Raw genomic sequence first — 17,801 nt, forward strand, 5'->3', positions numbered from 1 at the left:
ATTACCACAGTATCATATAAGTATTGGATCATAATAGTACAAATATTATAAAATAGGTGACCAAAATAACTAATCAACTATGTTCAGAAATAATTTAGTGAGTATTAAAGAGTTCAGATGCATTGCTCTATATTTCTATTTCTCAATTAGTGTCTCAACAAAGTAAATTGTACTAAAGATACAGGTAACCTACACATTGGTAAGAATTTGTCTAATTCGATCGAATCGAGAAAGACCTCAAATTCCCAAAAAAATATTGTCATCTCATTTTAAAAATTGCAATTCAGAACTAATTCAGTAGTAGATACACTAGATCCAAAAACTACTCAACTACAAAAAAAAAACATAAAGTCACCTATTTAGAATTATTTTCAACTATTTTTAATATTTAATCTCTTCAATAGCATTACGATATTTCGTGTTGTACATTGTAAAAATGCGTGTAGTTTTTATATATACGTGAAAATGATATGGAACGCATGTTAAAAACAAATGTAATTATTGGAAAACATCTAAAATTAAATTGTTTGTCAAAACATTATTCTGTATGGAAAAAAATATTAAATACTCCAGAAGCAAAGAGGTTATCTGATACTAAATTTCGTCTTTGATTGTGCTCATGATGAAATTAAGATCTGTGATCATATTTTATTATGATACTAACTTGTAAGGTTTATTTTAAAAAAATCAAGGGGAGAAACATCAACAAAAACCTTTTCTAGTTTCTGCCGTTAAAACTGCCTAATGGTGAGGGAAGCTTTGCTAACAGTATTCAAACACAATTAATTATTTCTTTTTGTATGTACAAATGTACTTTTAGTAATAAACCATTTCTTGATTTTATATTAGTGTTTGTGTTATAATATTGTAATAAATAAAAAAAAACCTATTACTAATTTTCTATTTACGGAAAGATGATAAGTTCTAATATCTTTATTAGAATTAAAAACAAGCGGGCCTTGATTATTATTTATTTTTCTAATTTACTTAACTAACCGCGACCGGGCCATCATGACCGATAATTATTATTGACTTATTATTTTTAATAAATTGGACATTCAATAGTCTGGTGATAAAATTATAAACGCAAGTCAACGCTTTTTAGTTTTTATCTGGAGGAGAGAGCGTCGGCGTTCGCATTCGCAAACCCGCCTTCGTCGTCGTAAGCCGTGTCTGCCGTTCTCCGATACGCATTAAATTTTACATTAAACAAATAACGTTATTCAATTTTAAAATGTACAAATCATTCGTCTTGTTGTGTGTTGTTTGCTGTATCGTTGTTGGTAAGTACGATTTATACGATATTATTTATAATTCGCTATATTTAAAAAAATCTAATTAAACTTTAAATAATTGATAAGGTAATTTAAAACCATAATTTAACGGTTAAACAATAAGTTTCGTAAAACTAAAATCTAGTTATTTTCAGACAACAAAATTCTTTCAGACAATTAAGTAAAAAAAAAACTTCGACAACAATTTTCAAAATAACAAATCAATAGACAATGTAAAAAAAAAAAAACATAATTACAATGTTATTCAAACACCCGTCGTGAACACCATTGCCGCGAGATAAATGTAACAAAAAATGACGATTGAATATCTTTAGACAAAACATTCCGACTTTATAATTAACGAGTATTATTGTATTATTAATGTAAGTATGAAGCGCAAGTCACGGAGCTTGGTGTAGGCGAAATCGTGACAAGGCGATCCTTTTCCGTGATCGTGAGCCCGGATTCTTTATTTTTTCATGAAACAAAGCTTTAATTAAATACCATACAAGTTTTTAAAAGCAGTAAAACGCTGTATATGCGATTGAATCGATAAGAAACAACAAAAAAAAAAACTCGTTCTTCATATTTCTTATATTCGAAAAATTTTAACAAAATATTAGTCTTGTAATATTTACGTCAAAATCACAGAAAATGTTTCGACGATGCTGCCTGCCACTATCGCATAATATAAGCGATATTGCGAATCAAGAGGATATTGACCTGAAAACGGTCAGTAAAAGAATAAAACACGATTACTCCTATTCGTATACAAGCATATTTTGAGCGGTAGGCAGCGGCTTGGCTCTGCCCCTGGCATTGCTGAAGTCCATGGGCGACGGTAACCACTCACCATCAGGTGGACTCGTCTGCCTAGAAAGGCAATAAAAAAAAGCAATATTTATAGTTGTAAAATTACTTTTTTTCCCCTACCTATTCGCTGGTAGCCTAAGGGGCTATTCTAGCTACGCCCGGACGGGTAGGTGAGCTCACGGACTCAACCTGAGAGAATTTGCTAACACTAGCCCTAGCAAGAGCAGTGCTTCGCTGAATCTACCACCGGATCGGAATCGCGACCCACTGAGAAGATCCGGCGAGAAACTCAGTGGGCGGTAAAATTACCGAAGTTACTCTGACGTACCAGTTGCCCAAGAGACACTAATGAACGGTAAAATGGTGGGCACAGCATGACGACTCAGTCAAGAATATCTCATACCGGCACCTGGTAATGAGTGATTTACTTTATTAAATCCGAATCTACTAGTTTTGCATTTAGAAAACAAATGTCTCAAAGAGATCTAGATCTGTTTATCACACTCTTTACTTTGAATCTACGACTAATTTAAATTAAGACATACCATACTTATTATGACTAGATATACAATTTCAAATATTTATGCAAATATTTACAGTAAATTAATTCTATACCGAAAATATCTCCAAATAAATCTACGTTATTTACTTTTAACTAAACTATGTATTTGTATAAAATTAAAATAAACAAGTTATACGGACCCATTGATAGTTTTTGCTGCATTATTTACAATTTAATTCGTAAATAATGAACTTCATTAGTCACTCGATCGGAGAAGACCGAAGCATTTAAAATATTTTGAAATGGGCAGCATTAGTTAAAAAAAAATGATGAAGTCATCGCGGAGTATATTTCTGAGAAAGAGATTGGATAAAGTAATAATGATATGATTTCAAGAAATGATCGCGTTGGCTTTATTTTATAATATTGTAGAATACCTAATATGAGATACATCGAAGTTATTGTACATATAACGGCAATTATTTCTTCTTCTTCTTCCTAACGTTTTCCCAGGGTCCACTTTCCTCCTTAAACTCCTCCACTTTGCCCCGCAGCTTTCTAATAATAAGTATATCCTGCCCATAATGGCAAATTTGTATATTAAATAAATTTACCGAATAAGCTATTGCATAGGTTATATTTTTAATTTGGTGAGATTGGTTAGAAATTAAAAGATAGGTTTAGAGCAGTTATATAGTAACAAAAATGCTTTACCGCTAAATTAAAAAAATCTAAAAAAGTTATAATAATTTTAATAAGCCTGCGGGAGAACCGACAATTACTTAAACAAACAAAAAGTCGATTCGAATTCTTTTCAAACTTTTTCGTTATTTTACCTCTGTAATTGCGAGGCTGTAGTCCGAAAACCTTCCATGGAATCTTATAATAACGTTAATGACATGAAAAGGAATTTTATAATAATGCAAAAAAAAAAACAACCAGATTGAGCGGACTTGTTTGAATGGTTCCATAACGCTGCACAGGACGATGACTCCCGTGTCCCTGCACTGCGTGTCCGTAAGCCGTAAAATATCGATTAGAACATAATTCGATTTTCAGTTACACGATATTCAATTAATTTCGGTAGGCAGCGGCTTGGCTCTGCCCCTGGCATTGCGGAAGTCCATGGGCGACGGTAACCACTCACCATCAGATTGGTCGTATGCTCGTCTGCCCACAAGGGCAATAAAAAAAACACGATTAATATTGAGTGTAGTACATCAAAAAAAGTATATTAATAAAGTTATAACGTTTTACCGAATTACATTTTCGTCAGGACAAGCTTTAAAGGATTAAAGTAAAAGACAGGGTAAGGCTTAGAAATATTTATTGGATTAGTGAAACAACGTAGCGGTCGTTGCGCCAGCGCCACGAGGCGATCGTGCGTTCCGGTCCGAAGACCAGGATGGTCATTCGAGATCGGGTCCCGAGGTAAGCTCCGACGACAGTGGACAGTCATGTCATCTGCATCAACAAAAAAGAATTCGCGAATTCAGAACCATATTGATAGATTTATGTACCATGCAGGCTCACTCACATGGAAATTGGTCAAACAATTCTATGATAGATATTTCCTTGGGTTTTCGCGAGCCGTAAACATAATTAGGGGATTTAAAATAATATAATATAGTGACAATAAAAAAACACGAGATCAAACCTTAATAGTAATTATAATTATGAAAATTGTGTGATCTTAAAAAAAAACATGTAATACCAACATAAATGCTTTAATCAACTTAAAATAAAAATAAAACGCAGATTCTTCTTCCGCGAAATTTGGGCAATACGTTTTTATCAATAAAAATGAGAAATAAATTTTTATACGATTTTAAGTTTAGTATGATACTTTTTGAATTTATTTTATGTCAATGTTATGAAACTAAATATCGTATATTTTTAATTTACTTGGTGTTTGCAAGTGAACTGTAGTGAACGCTTTGTTATCCTCTAATTCAATTACTTAGTACATATATTCTGAATTATTTATTTAACACTCATTTAACAACATTTGTATCAGCCCTTTCGACTAAACAGTGACTGGCCGGCCGGTCGTAAGTAAAAACTAACTCACTGATTTGGTTCTAGTTCAACTCCACATAACTTTGCTTACCAGGAACTCTCCTCCTCGCGTCGTTTTCCTCATTACTGAGGGTCGTGCCTCCCCCGCTGTATCAGTTTCTCCTGTACGATTTCCCTCCATCTGCTGCGATCCTGAGCTTCATGAAGGGCATTGTGGAAGTTGATGTCCAGAGAAGATCGTATTTGGTCCGACCATCTCGCGGGACTGCGTCCTCGGGACGTTTGCCATCTACCTTGTCTGTCACAATCAGCTGTTCTAGACTGTGACCCTCTTTACGAACAATATGTCCGAAGAATTCCAGCACCCAGAAACCACTCACACATATAGTGGAAACCACCAGGAACTCTAGACCATATAGAATCACGGTTTATGATCTGAAGCCTGGGATGTGCTACAATTGTGAATTCGACCACATAACTCAAAGTGAGCAGCAGCAATCAAGTCGAGTCGCTAATGGGTTCCGAGAGCCAATATCGGGTGGATCGGGAAATCGTCGGCAAATCTAGAGCTATACAAAATCCTCGTTACCGTCCTGATATATGTACTCACTACTCACTCACACCTATTTTGTACCACCTATTTTGTTCTCGGTGAAATAAATGGTTCAGTACAATGTGTTATAAACTAGTTCGGACTAATCGGATTCGATCACCTCTATAAATAAATACAAGATTACACGTAGCGTGGTGCAGCGTTCAATTTGAAAAATGGATGGACGAATTCTGAGCTCGCAGTCATACGACCGGCCTGCCGAAATCTGTCTGGAAGCAGTAACTTGCGGTTTGAGGAGTAAATTAACAATTTATATATAGTCGAAACTTCGACTTTATGCCCCTAACTGAGAGACTACAATAGCGTTGTCATATCTATTGGTTCTGGTAACCGCTTAAATAGGACCATTAGTCTCTACATTCCATCTATACTAATAAAGTATGGCTTTGGTATCCACTTAAAGATTCCCATCTACATTAATAAAGTAAGAGTCTTAATTACAAATGAACAAATTTTAGTTACCAACATCAAAGGCAAAAGTCAAAGAGATTAAGCTGTTTACTTTTTATTATATCTCAATATTTCCTTCATTTTATATAACATTTATTCGTTGTTTTGTTATTGAAACTTTGAACGAAATAAACGGTTTATCTTTGAACAAACAATTGTAATCAGGCCGTCAATAGGTTTTAAATTTAAAAAAAACGGTTGATAAATAGCAAGGAAAATTATGATAGATTCTAAGTACTGATACTAGAGCTGAGAGGACTCACGGCTCTGCTAGAAGAGACTCCTCAAAGAAAGAAGCAAGGTCTTTGTTCTTATTTCATCTATTGTGATATTTTACCGTGAACGTAAATAAATAGATTTGAATTTAATTTGTAGATTTGTCTTCTTTTCTGATATCGTCCTTTAGATGACATGAAATAATTCAAGAAATCTTAACCCAGAAATCCTCGCAAACGTATATAAAATACAATTAAACAGTTCAAATTACGACGGCTTATTAGCTTTACATGTATCTATCTACATAATGGGACATTTTAACGTAATTTTCACAGACTTCAAGACGTGCGATTGACTGGAAAATTCGCAAACGCATCAACAGCCGATTACAATACAACAATTCCATTACATTGGCCCAATGTCCTGAACAGGGTCACCAGGATTGAAGAAATAATACTATTTTTTTAGTTCCAGCTTGTTATTATGTGCATATTTTTAAATTTATAAACAACATTAACTGTCTAATGAATAAGAGCTGTAGGAAATTGTAATGTTCGTAAAAAACGGAGTCTTAGCCAACCCTATATGACGCACACTAGCGGAGTGCACTCGTATTATTACGTCGTAAACTAGCAAATTGTCATCAGTGTGTCCTCGACAAACATTGACTCTAATGAATTGTGGACATCTACGCTTAATTCTTCTTCTTAGTCGAATACATAACAACAACCACAAGGAGATTCGGCCCGCGGTCAAAAAAAGCGGCTATAGAACTATCTAGAATAGACTAATAGAACTACGTACTGTATCGTCGTATCGATTCGGATCTGCATCTTCTTTGTTATCGCTTTAATAGCTAAGACTGTCCGATTTTGGATTAAAATGTTGGTTTAATTACTTTTACAAAAAGCAAAGAAAATGCTATTAAAATACACTGTTTTTACAAAAATGGCTCTTGAGCCTATAGATGTACCTACATTATGTTGTGTTGTGTGATTATTTCTTTAATATCCTGTAAATCTTTAGATGGAATTCAACACAAGAGACGTCAATAGACCTGTCTCAATTATAGAAATTGTAAAGGATAATTATTATGAACTTTTTGTTTGATGACACTTTAGAACCAATAACGTTATAAAGTAAATAAAAAATCTAAACCGAAAACAAACGTGTAAGTGAAAATCAATTTACCTCATTAATTTTTTATTAAATACACACCGAAACTAATGGAAAATCACAACAATGAATATTCAATTATGTTAAAAATGTTGCTTGTATTTTGTCTTTTTTTACTAAAAACTCGTAGATAGGAATGTTAATATTCTCAGCGAGAGGTGAATTTGGTGTCAATCGAATGATATCATTTGTTTATCCTTAATAACAAAGTTCAGACATACAGATATAAGTAAACATAATTATTCGAAATCTCATTAGTTTTGTACTCAATTGATCGTTAGCCGATACTATTGTCAAAACAGAAATGGCGAGCTAAATATACAATTAAATGGTGTCATGTTTATTTTCTTGCCACTGCAGGCGGATGAGCTTCTGGCCTCATTATAACTGATTACTATTGCTCGAGGACAGCAGCAATGCAAGAGGCACAGTCAATACGCTATCTACTTCGTACTGTTTTCAATAACACTTTTGAATAATGGTAAATAGACATGCTTTAACGAAAACCGACTTCAAATAGAAAAAATATATATATTCCGTAACAAATTAATATACACTCAAAACAATAATCATCGAAATCGGTTGCCGTGATATTATTATAAATTATTGAGTTATTCATCTATTTGTCGCGCGCGTACTGAATGCAAAAAGACTTATAAGGCTTTCTCATGGATACCATTATCAGAACTGGACTAAATTGAAATAGAACCACACGGCGACGAGAGGCGCCGGGAAGCGTCAGCTTTCTAATTAAATAAGAATCATCAAAATCGATTCACCCAGTCAAAAGTTATGAGGTAACAAACATTTAAAAAAAATACAGTCGCATTTGTGAACCTCCTCCTTTTTTAAGTCGGTTAAAAAGATCACCGGTGTGGAGAGTTCATTCAGATCCGAATGGAAATTACAACTTAAAACTCACTATTAATGAACACAGCGTGTCCAAGCGGCAGGGATGAACTGTGCTCCCATTGCGAACAGTTCGATTGTAACAAAGAGATGTTCAGATCATCTCGAATAATTCCTCAAAGCACTTCATTGCTTAAGTACAATTAAAGCAAAATATTTTTACGTTTCGCTACTTTTACTGTTATTTTTTAAATGCATTCGTTTAGCCTTTTCATCAAACTTCATTATATCTATACTAATATTATAAAGAGGAAAGATTTGTTTGTTTGTTTGTTTCGAATAGGCTCCGAAACTACTGGACCGATTTGAAAAATTCTTTTTCCATTAGAAGCCGACATTGTCCCTGATGAACATAGGCTACTTTTTTTATTTATTAAATTTTTTTTTTTTGCTTTCATTTGTGTTTTTATGTTTCCGAAGCGAAGCGAGGGCGGGTCGCTAGTCGTTTATTAAAGAGACTAAATCAACATATTAAATTTTCAATTCTGCCACCCACCTTGAGATATGAAGAAGGAGTCTCAATTGCTTACTTTACCGACTGTTTCGTCCTTCAAACGGTAAAGCATGACTGCTTTATGGCAGAGATAAGCAGAATAGTGACTGGCTCAGATTACCACGAAATATTTTTAAAACTCTGTCATTGTCAAACATAGATTATACACTGTTGTCAAAGTTTAATTACACGTTCTCGACGGTTATATCTCTGCGGATTCACAAATTTATCCAATTAATTGGCCTAACCTTTGACCCGTTTCCTACATTAAAAATTATTAAGATAAATCGTGACAGTTCACTGGGTAGTCCGTGTTTACTATATGCGTGTTTTTACTGGTTTTGTACTAGATAAGACGTCACAATCAAATATGACATTTTAGTTTTGAATATGCTAAAGGTAGCTAGCTAACCGAAAAAGTTTATCAGTATTTTTATGTTGTGATGATTTATATATTTTAAATAGTCTAACATAACACACTAGTCTTTGTGGTCAAACGTTTTCTGATCTGACATACATTGATATTATTTACTAGTAACACGCCCTTTGAAAGGCCTCGGAATCAGGATGTTGTGTTGAAAGCACATAACGGTATCAGTACATGTTTTATTTTAATTCTTTTGTAAAACTGTAAAATTGACTTCATTATTTAAATCATGATCCGTTCAAAAGTGACGAACTTCCCATAAAAACTTTCAACTTAGGGTTTTTACTTTTGAAAAACGCCGCAATAAGTGTACGTTTATTTCTAATCAGAATATAAAGTTTATAAAATTTCTTTTAAGTCATTATTTGGGTGAATAAATTTGAAACACGTTATAATTTATATAATATTTTAAGTCATAATATTTTAAGTCGTCGTGGCCTAAAGGATAAGACGTCCGGTGCATTCGTATGTAGCGATGCACGGTGTATTCGAATCCCGCAGGCGGGTACCAATTTTTCTAATGAAATACGTACTCAACAAATGTTCACGATTGACTTCCACGGTGAAGGAATAACATCGTGTAATAAAAACCAAACCCGCAAAATTGTAATTTGCGTAATCACTGGTGGTAGGATCTCTTGTGAATCCGCACGGGTAGGTACCACCACACCGCCTATTTCCGCCGTGAAGCAGTAATGCGTTTCGGTTCGAAGGGTGGGGTAGCCGTTGTAACTATACTGAGACCTTAGAACTTATATCTCGAGGTGGGTGGCGCATTTACGTTGTAGATGTCTTTGGGCTCCAGTAACCACTTAACACCAGGTGGGCTGTGAGCTCGTCCATCCATCTAACCAATAAAAAAAAAAACACTTGCATATATGTATGCATACATATATTAGTTTTCATACTTTTAAATAAATTTATATTTAATACCTCTCCGATTTCTGAACAAATTCTAAATATTCGCTTCACTAGATTTCGTCTAAAAGAAATCGAAGACGACATGAGAAATTCAACTTCAAGTTAATTGCAATATAAATAAGGCACGGACATTTAACGGCCATAAATGAAAATTATCAAAAGGAGAAACGCTGGTCAAAAAATTGCTTTGTAAAATAAAAGACAAACGATACTAATATCAATGGTCTAACGATGTCAATGCGAGAAATCTCTGATGTTATGATCTAGACACATTTCATATTATAATAATAACAACGAATATTGCGTGTTGACCTATTAAGAATTAGTTTAATTGCAATGCTCTTATCTGTATTACGCAGAAGCGTTCGAATATCATTACAATAATAGTGTATTTTAGCAAAGTTTATGACACGGACAAGATAAAGTGTTTAATTTAGTCTACTGTTTGCTAACCTCCAAGAAAGCAGGTCGATTAGGTTTTCAGTATTCTTAAAGTCAAATAATACTATATTAAATGTGACCATGTCTACTCGTCTACTAGCTAACTGTATTTGATTATTCATTTAGATTGATAACGGCATCGGTGAAAGTTTCGTCGAAAAAACGACCTTAGGATAATTGCCTATCTAGATGTTCATTTTTTTTTATTCATTACGCATTAGTGTTGTAACTGTTTGCTTAATGCGAGTTTTTTACCGTTCTCGATAGCGTAAAAGTTGACTCAAATTTGTATGCAGTTGGAACAGCGCCCCTAGCGGCAAACGTAGGATAAAGTTCCAACGCCATACAATTTGAGTTAACTTTAACGTTATCGAGAACGTTAAAAAACTCGCACTACGCACACTGGTTCTCCGTCGAAATATCCGATCACGTTCGCTTCATTTTCGCGCACTTATTCGGGAATATCATATTTTTGTAAAATGCTTTTTTATTGATTCAAAATAGAATTTGCGCTTTTTTTGTAATTGATGGGTGAATACTCTCACAGTCCATAATTAAATAGTTACCGGAGCGTATAGAAAACCTTAATAATGACACCTACTTCAGACTGTCAAGTCTCAATCCCAATTATCTATATATTAATACGTGAAGCAAAAATCTTGTATCCCTTTTTACGAAAATTGCGCGCACGAAGGAGTATGAAATTTTCCACACTTATAGAGAATATAGAGAAGTGCATAAAGCTAATATTTTTTTTAAATAATGCATAAAAGATACATTAAATCAATAAAGAAAACATTACACACACTACATACCATGACAATGTATTTGACGCACCACGCATGCATACTATTTATTGTCAAACTTTTGTTCTTGACGTCTGTGGTCAAATTGAGAATAGATTAAATATTGTTTGTCTTTGTTAATATTTTTCATAGTGTAGTTTTAGCGAAATTTGTGATTATAGAAGTACAAAATACAATCATAATAGTGTACAAACATACAATTCCAATTAATTATAGTAGATTTTCGACTACTGCGAGACCTCCAGTTATATAGTATTACAGTTGTCCCAACGTATTAGTTGGGGCAGAAATAGGCAGTACATACCGAATGTCACTAGCGAAACAATAAATAATAATTTCGAAACTCTCACATTGAAATTTAAACTTTAATACGATCAACAGAAAGCCACTAAATAATTGAGTTTAAAATGTACTTAAGGAATGATGTACAAGATGACGGTACAGTTAGAATATTGACGAACGAAAACGCAATCTTGTCTTGAAACTGACCGTTATATGAAAGCCGACAATCCGGCATACATTCACATCCATCGACTAAGCGTATACAGGTTGTTTTAAATAAGAAAATGATATTTAGTATTTTTAAATGATTTTTAAACTTTAAACTTTTTTTATTGATTAGATGGGTGGACGAGCTCATAGCCCACCTGGTGTTAAAAGTTTACTGGAGCCCATAGACATCTACAACGTAAATGCACCATCCATCTTGAGATATAAGCTCTAAGGTCTCGGTATAGTTACTGAGTACTAGTAAACTATTGAGACTTCGTTCTCAAGTGGGGGGCTGTGGGGAGCGTTGTAATGTTTCGGGGCTCCGACGGCCACTTAATGTCACGTGAGCCGTGTGCTCGTCTACCTATCTAAACAAAGCAATCAATTCACAACACTCTAATATTTCTTTTAAATGTAATTCGCTTATTGCATTTTGTGGTGCTTTATTTTACACAGAAATAAATTAACTATTCAATTTTGATTAAATATTTGTAACGTGTTATATATTTAATAATGTAAAAATCCTCTTTAATCTTCAAAAAAGGGTTCAGGTTCAGGTTTCAGGTTCTATGTTCAACTGTTTAATTTTTTTAAGTATTTTTACCGATTTCTAGGTAATTTGAGGATTGATTTATGGAAAGATAGTCTCATTGCTAAATGTAATTGATGTAATTGATTCTTAATGTATTTTTTTTAAATTAAAATTATTAAGATTTAAATGTAACATAAAAATAAAAAAGTAGGTAATTATGTTTGTTCCGGATTTTCCTTAGGTACCTTAAACAAACAGAGGTAAAATTTGTTCACTAGTATATATGTACATACCATTTCATTTTAATTAACCGTTAACGTCAACAGAAAATGGGACATTTCAAAATGGATAATTCCATGTTTCTATAAAAACAAACACACAATTATTTCTAATAAAAATAACAAACAAAAAGTAAATATTTACATTGATCCGCCTGTATAGCGTGATCACTGGGCATAACTAAATTTTAATTATGTGAGTAACTAGGTATTCGGAGGTTGTATTCATAGCTTTGTGAATTAAATAATTGTGTTATTTTTATTGCGTTTTACTGTTAAACAGTTAAGTGTCAACCTTCAATACATATTTTTTTTTTTTAAATTTGACACCAATAATGAATGCACTTACAAATTACCACGTTCACTTTAATTTGTGTGCTAAATGCGTAGCTTGTTCATAGCTTTTTTTTTATTGACACGTTTTGACAGGTTCTATAGGTCATTGCTCGCGGCTTTTGTTATTTATCTTGTTTTATTACTTAGGTGGGTGAAAGAGCTCACGAATCGCCTTGCGTTAAGTGGTCACCGGAGCCTTTAGACAAATCACGTATACAGTCGCCTGTTTTGAGACATGAACTCTTCTAGCTCTTAGTTGAATTGAAAAACGTAGGTACCTACTTTGCGGTAGAAATAGGCAGGATGGCGGAACCTGCCTGTATGTACCTACAATACGCCGTATAAGTAGATATTTTTTTACGTATAAGTATGCTTGTGTATATAAATCGTCTTATTGAGATTCAACGCTAATAAATAATATACAAAAAAAAACAACCCAAAATACCGAATTCTGAACATCCGTGACGAATAATTTAATTTCACAAGAATCCACTAAACTGTCGATAACTAGAATGTAACTTTACGCCTAAGATTCAGTGTGCCTATATACTCGTAGCAGACGCCAGTTTAGTTGAACGACCTCAGTAATAAGGAAAACGACCCGACCGTGCCGGAGTCCTATCCATTATCTAGGCATTAACAAATTTACGACGCGCGCGAATCCTCAAGAGATGTGCATTTTATTGATGCATGCATTGAGACATTGATCATCCGAAAATAGGTTACTTCTGTACAATTAAATTAAATTTATCTATGATATTATTTTAACTGCATTAATTAACCGAATTGCATTTGCCAATTAACATTTAACGTTTGAATATAAACATATATGTTTGTGTTTAGAGACAAGGACTTAATTTTAACAAATAGCACAAAGAGCTCATAAATCAAATAAATGTGGTATTTATTGTTAACTAGCTAACCCGGCAGACTTCGTAGTGCCTCAATCGATAAATAAAAGACCTAAACTTTTGTCTACAATAAACTTAAAACAAACAAAAGGAATCCGTCCAACGGGGGACACATCAAAGAGAAAACAAAATTGTTATTTTTATTTAATTTTTATCTACCTTTTAAACCTTCCCTGGACATCCACAAGTAATTCAAGACCAAAATTAGCCAAATCGGTCCAGCCGCTCTCAAGTTTTAGCGAAACTAATGAACAGCAATTAATTTTTATATATGTAGAAATTTTTCAAATCGTAACTGTAGAAGTGTTCACAAGTGGAAAGTCAGACCTTAGGTGGGATCTCGGATTTCGGATCACGGGTTATCACATCTTGGATTGGACGTCTATGTTAAGAGCATACGGGTAAGCGGTTTTTATTCGTAGAAAATGCTCAGAAGACGTTGCTTCCAATTGGTGGAGAGTGGTTACCATCGCCAGTAGACGTCAGCAGTGCAAGGGGGCAAAACCAAATCGCTGCCGAACCGATATCAAAATTTGTTTAATTAAATCAACTTTTAAGTTATCAAGTACAATTGGGACACGATGACGTTGCTCCTTTGGAGTGGAGGCGTTACATGAAAGTCGAACAAAAAACCCCTCGTAGTTTTTTTTATTGCTGTTGTAGGCAGACGAGCATATAATGGTAATGGTGGTAATAGCCCACCTAATGGTGAGTGGTTACCGTCGCCCATGGCCGTCAGTAATACAGCGATTAACGTTGGAACGGCACCTGGATAGGATAAGGGGGACGAGATGACGGCGCGATATTCTGTGATTGACTTTAGCTATCCTTTAACACCCAGAGCTTTCTGTGCGTTCATACTTCATTCTTTGCTCACGTCACTTCGGATCCACCCGATCCACTAACGGTGCTTTTAGGTACCCCAAGTACTGGTCATCGTTTTCGCCGAACTTGTCGCTTGCTACGAAGGGCCGGCGAGTAAATTAACCCACAGACACAGCCCACTAAGTTTCTCGCCCGATCTTCTCAGTGGATCGCGTTTCCGATCCGATGGTAGATTCTGCGAAGCACGGCTCTTGCTAGGGTTCGTGTTAACAACAACGTCAGGTTTGAGCCCCGTGAGTTCACCTACTCGCCCGGTTACGCTGATATGGTCTCTCAATACCATCAGCTTAGATAGGAAAAAAAAACAACTTCATTCTCATAACACCTATTGTTGTCATATTTCATACCTTCCTCGACCATATTCTTGCATAGATTCTTCTTCCAATCTATATACCAATCCAATTCCAATATATTATTATACATTGTTACGGAAAACTAATTTAGTTTTTTATTTCGAAAACTTTCACAGTCGTTTTGTTTTTTATCGATTGTCGTCTATCTCGCGTTTATGCTAAATATGTTCAATTGCGTGTAGACAAGGAGAAATTAAAATTTCATTGCTATTTCTATTTTCGATTTTAACATGAAAACAATGCGAGCATGTAAATTCATTGTGTGATCGCAGTTATCCGGTTGCTTGCACGTCACTTGCGTTTTCGCTTGTACTAAGCTTGATCAAAGATATTGTTTAGGAAAATAAAATAAATTGCTACATCGATTACAAATACATATTATATTAGCCATACTTCCAACAGCGAATTCAGGTTAATGAAATGGTAGTTCCATTTTTGCGGCGGATTATTCAACCGCCAGATCATTAGGCCACGTTTTTTTGTATGTTGCTGTGTGAGATATTTTGGAAAGAGCTGTATTCAATAAAAAATCCCAGTATAACGTTTTCAGCTAAGCCTCAAATTGTTGCGACATCATTCGACTTTCATTCGCGAAGCAGCTAGTCTAGAGTTGTTAGGTCTCGCTTGGAGGTGATCGGGTAACTGTTAACAAATCCCCTCCTGACTGAGCCCTTGCTCGCTCACCTGCTCTGGTAAAACTGGAAAGACCTCCGGGCCACCAGGAATCTCTCAAACATAAAAAAAATGTGGGCGCGACATATGCTGGAAAGGACAAGGGGACGAATTGGCATCCGTAACTAAAGATTACTTGCCACGAACCGAGATCGGAGAGCACAGCGCGTTACCCCATTCATTTTTCTTTGTCATAATATCAACAATACACGAGACGTATATATATTTATATACAATATGGTATGTAGTATATATCCTACATAAAGAACAACCTCAAACTCAACTTGATCATGGATGTTTCATAGCTGCGTACTCGTCGATTTCAAAACTTCTTACTCTGATTTTAAAATCCACGGCATTGATATCGAATAGATACTTTTAATTTTATTGCTATATTATACTACTACTACTAGTTATACTACCCTAACGCTCATCCAATAGAAATAACCCAATGTCGGGAGCACAACCGGGCCACAAAGCATTTGAACAGCATGTATTATTTCATGTGTTTAAAACAATTTTTTTTGTGTTACAGAGGCACGCCCGAAATGGCAGTTCCTACCGCAAGCACCGGGTTACGTGCCCGTTTACATCAGGAGCGGAGACACGCCCCTCGAAGAAATCAATCCTGATTTGGCTGAAGCTTTCAACGCTCTGCCCGCCGGAAGAAGCGCTGGTAAAGATGTCGAAGCAGCCCCAGAAATTCCCGAACACTACTCATCAAAACTTAATGTGCCCGAAAACCCAGAAATTGGTGATAGCCGCTCTTAAATATCGAAATTTCTCGAAGAGGGCTCAGATACGATAAATTTTTAACGTAAATTATACTATTTTTTAAGTTAATTTTAGTGTGTAATAAGTTAGTTTAAGAAATTCCCTTTTTGTTTATTGACTCTATGATTATTGTGGGCATCACTAAACCATTGTAATTTTAACGAAAGTGATTTTTACATATTTCATTTTTTGTAACACAATTTTTTTAATATGGTAATATTTTAATCCATTGTCTACTTGCCACTATTAATTAATGTTAATATTTAAATACTAAGAAGTTAATTTAACTTGCCATAATTTATGTTAACTTTTTATTACGATTAAAAAATACAAAACACATAGTTCGTCTATTATTACACAAGCGGTTATGACAAAAATATTTTGAATTTCCTTACATATATTTTGTTATAGATTGTATTCTGTCGACTTTTAAGGGAGATCGCCATTATTAACCAATAATATATAAAAAGCAACAATAAGGAGCGGCTTAGATGTTCCCCTTGGCATCTCTGATCTCCATCTCTAACGGTGACCACATACCAGCTACCAGGTGTGCCGTATGCTCCTACGCCTACAATGGCAATAAAAGGGAGATAAAACGCACACCACACACTGGTGGTAGGACCTCTTGTGAGTCCGCACGGGTAGGTACCACCACCCTGCTTATTTCTGCCGTGAAGCAGTAATGTGTTTCGGTTTGAAGGGTGGGGCAGCCGTTGTAGCTATACTGAGACCTCAGAACTTATATCGCAAGGTGGGTAGCGTATTTACGTTGTAGATATATATGGGCCTATGTTATTCCTGAACCAAACACAATGACACACGATGTCCGTAGAGGACCCGATGAGCAGTCTTGACTTATTTCCGACTTAAGTTTCTACAAATTAAGGCTTGATTTTCTACTCACTTTTTAGTAATTATAACAAAAGGAAACGAATAAACGCTAATTGATAAGATTGATATTGTGCCATAGATATACAAAAAACGATGTGCGCTAAATAAAGTACATATCGACGCTTGAAAGGCAAACGTGACTAAGCGACAATGCGTGAAATTATAGTAGACTAATTTAAAGTTGAAATACCTAAAAACAAAATTTATTTTAACGAATCTAGCTGTAGTAGAATCTAGCTGTAGTAGAAATCTAGGATTGAAATGATTTTAATAGACCTAGAAATATATATTTTTTGCGCATCGAATATGGTTATTGCCTATCATTTATGTACAAAGCAGTTATTGTCGCTTAGTCATGTTTGCATGTTCATTGTCATACAAGCAATCAATTTACTTAAATTTATTTTCCCTTTTTTGATCTACCTATACTAGTGACCTCGAGGAGTCATACTAGATTCACCAAACTAGTAGGTGAGCTTGCAGGGCTCAAACCTGACGTTATTTCTAACACGAACCCTAGCAAGAGCCGTGCTTCGGAGAATCTACCACCGGATCGGAAACGCGACCCACTGAGAAGATCTTTATTCCCTATTAATACTTTTTATAACAAGCTT

General features: G+C 34.8%; 1 protein-coding gene across 1 annotated transcript; it reads left to right on the top strand.

The window, feature by feature from the left end:
- Window positions 1-816: 816 nt before the first annotated feature.
- LOC101740300 (uncharacterized) lies at window positions 817-16,634 on the top strand. The gene is made up of 2 exons (XM_038011100.2): window positions 817-1,283; window positions 16,055-16,634. The coding sequence occupies exons 1-2, from the start codon at window positions 1,235-1,237 to the stop codon at window positions 16,288-16,290; spliced, it is 285 nt and encodes a 94-aa protein (XP_037867028.2). The 5' UTR covers window positions 817-1,234; the 3' UTR covers window positions 16,291-16,634.
- The last annotated feature ends 1,167 nt before the right edge of the window (window positions 16,635-17,801 follow it).

Source organism: Bombyx mori, chromosome 5 (genome assembly GCF_030269925.1).
Source record: "Bombyx mori chromosome 5, ASM3026992v2".
Taxonomy (NCBI): domain Eukaryota; kingdom Metazoa; phylum Arthropoda; class Insecta; order Lepidoptera; family Bombycidae; genus Bombyx; species Bombyx mori.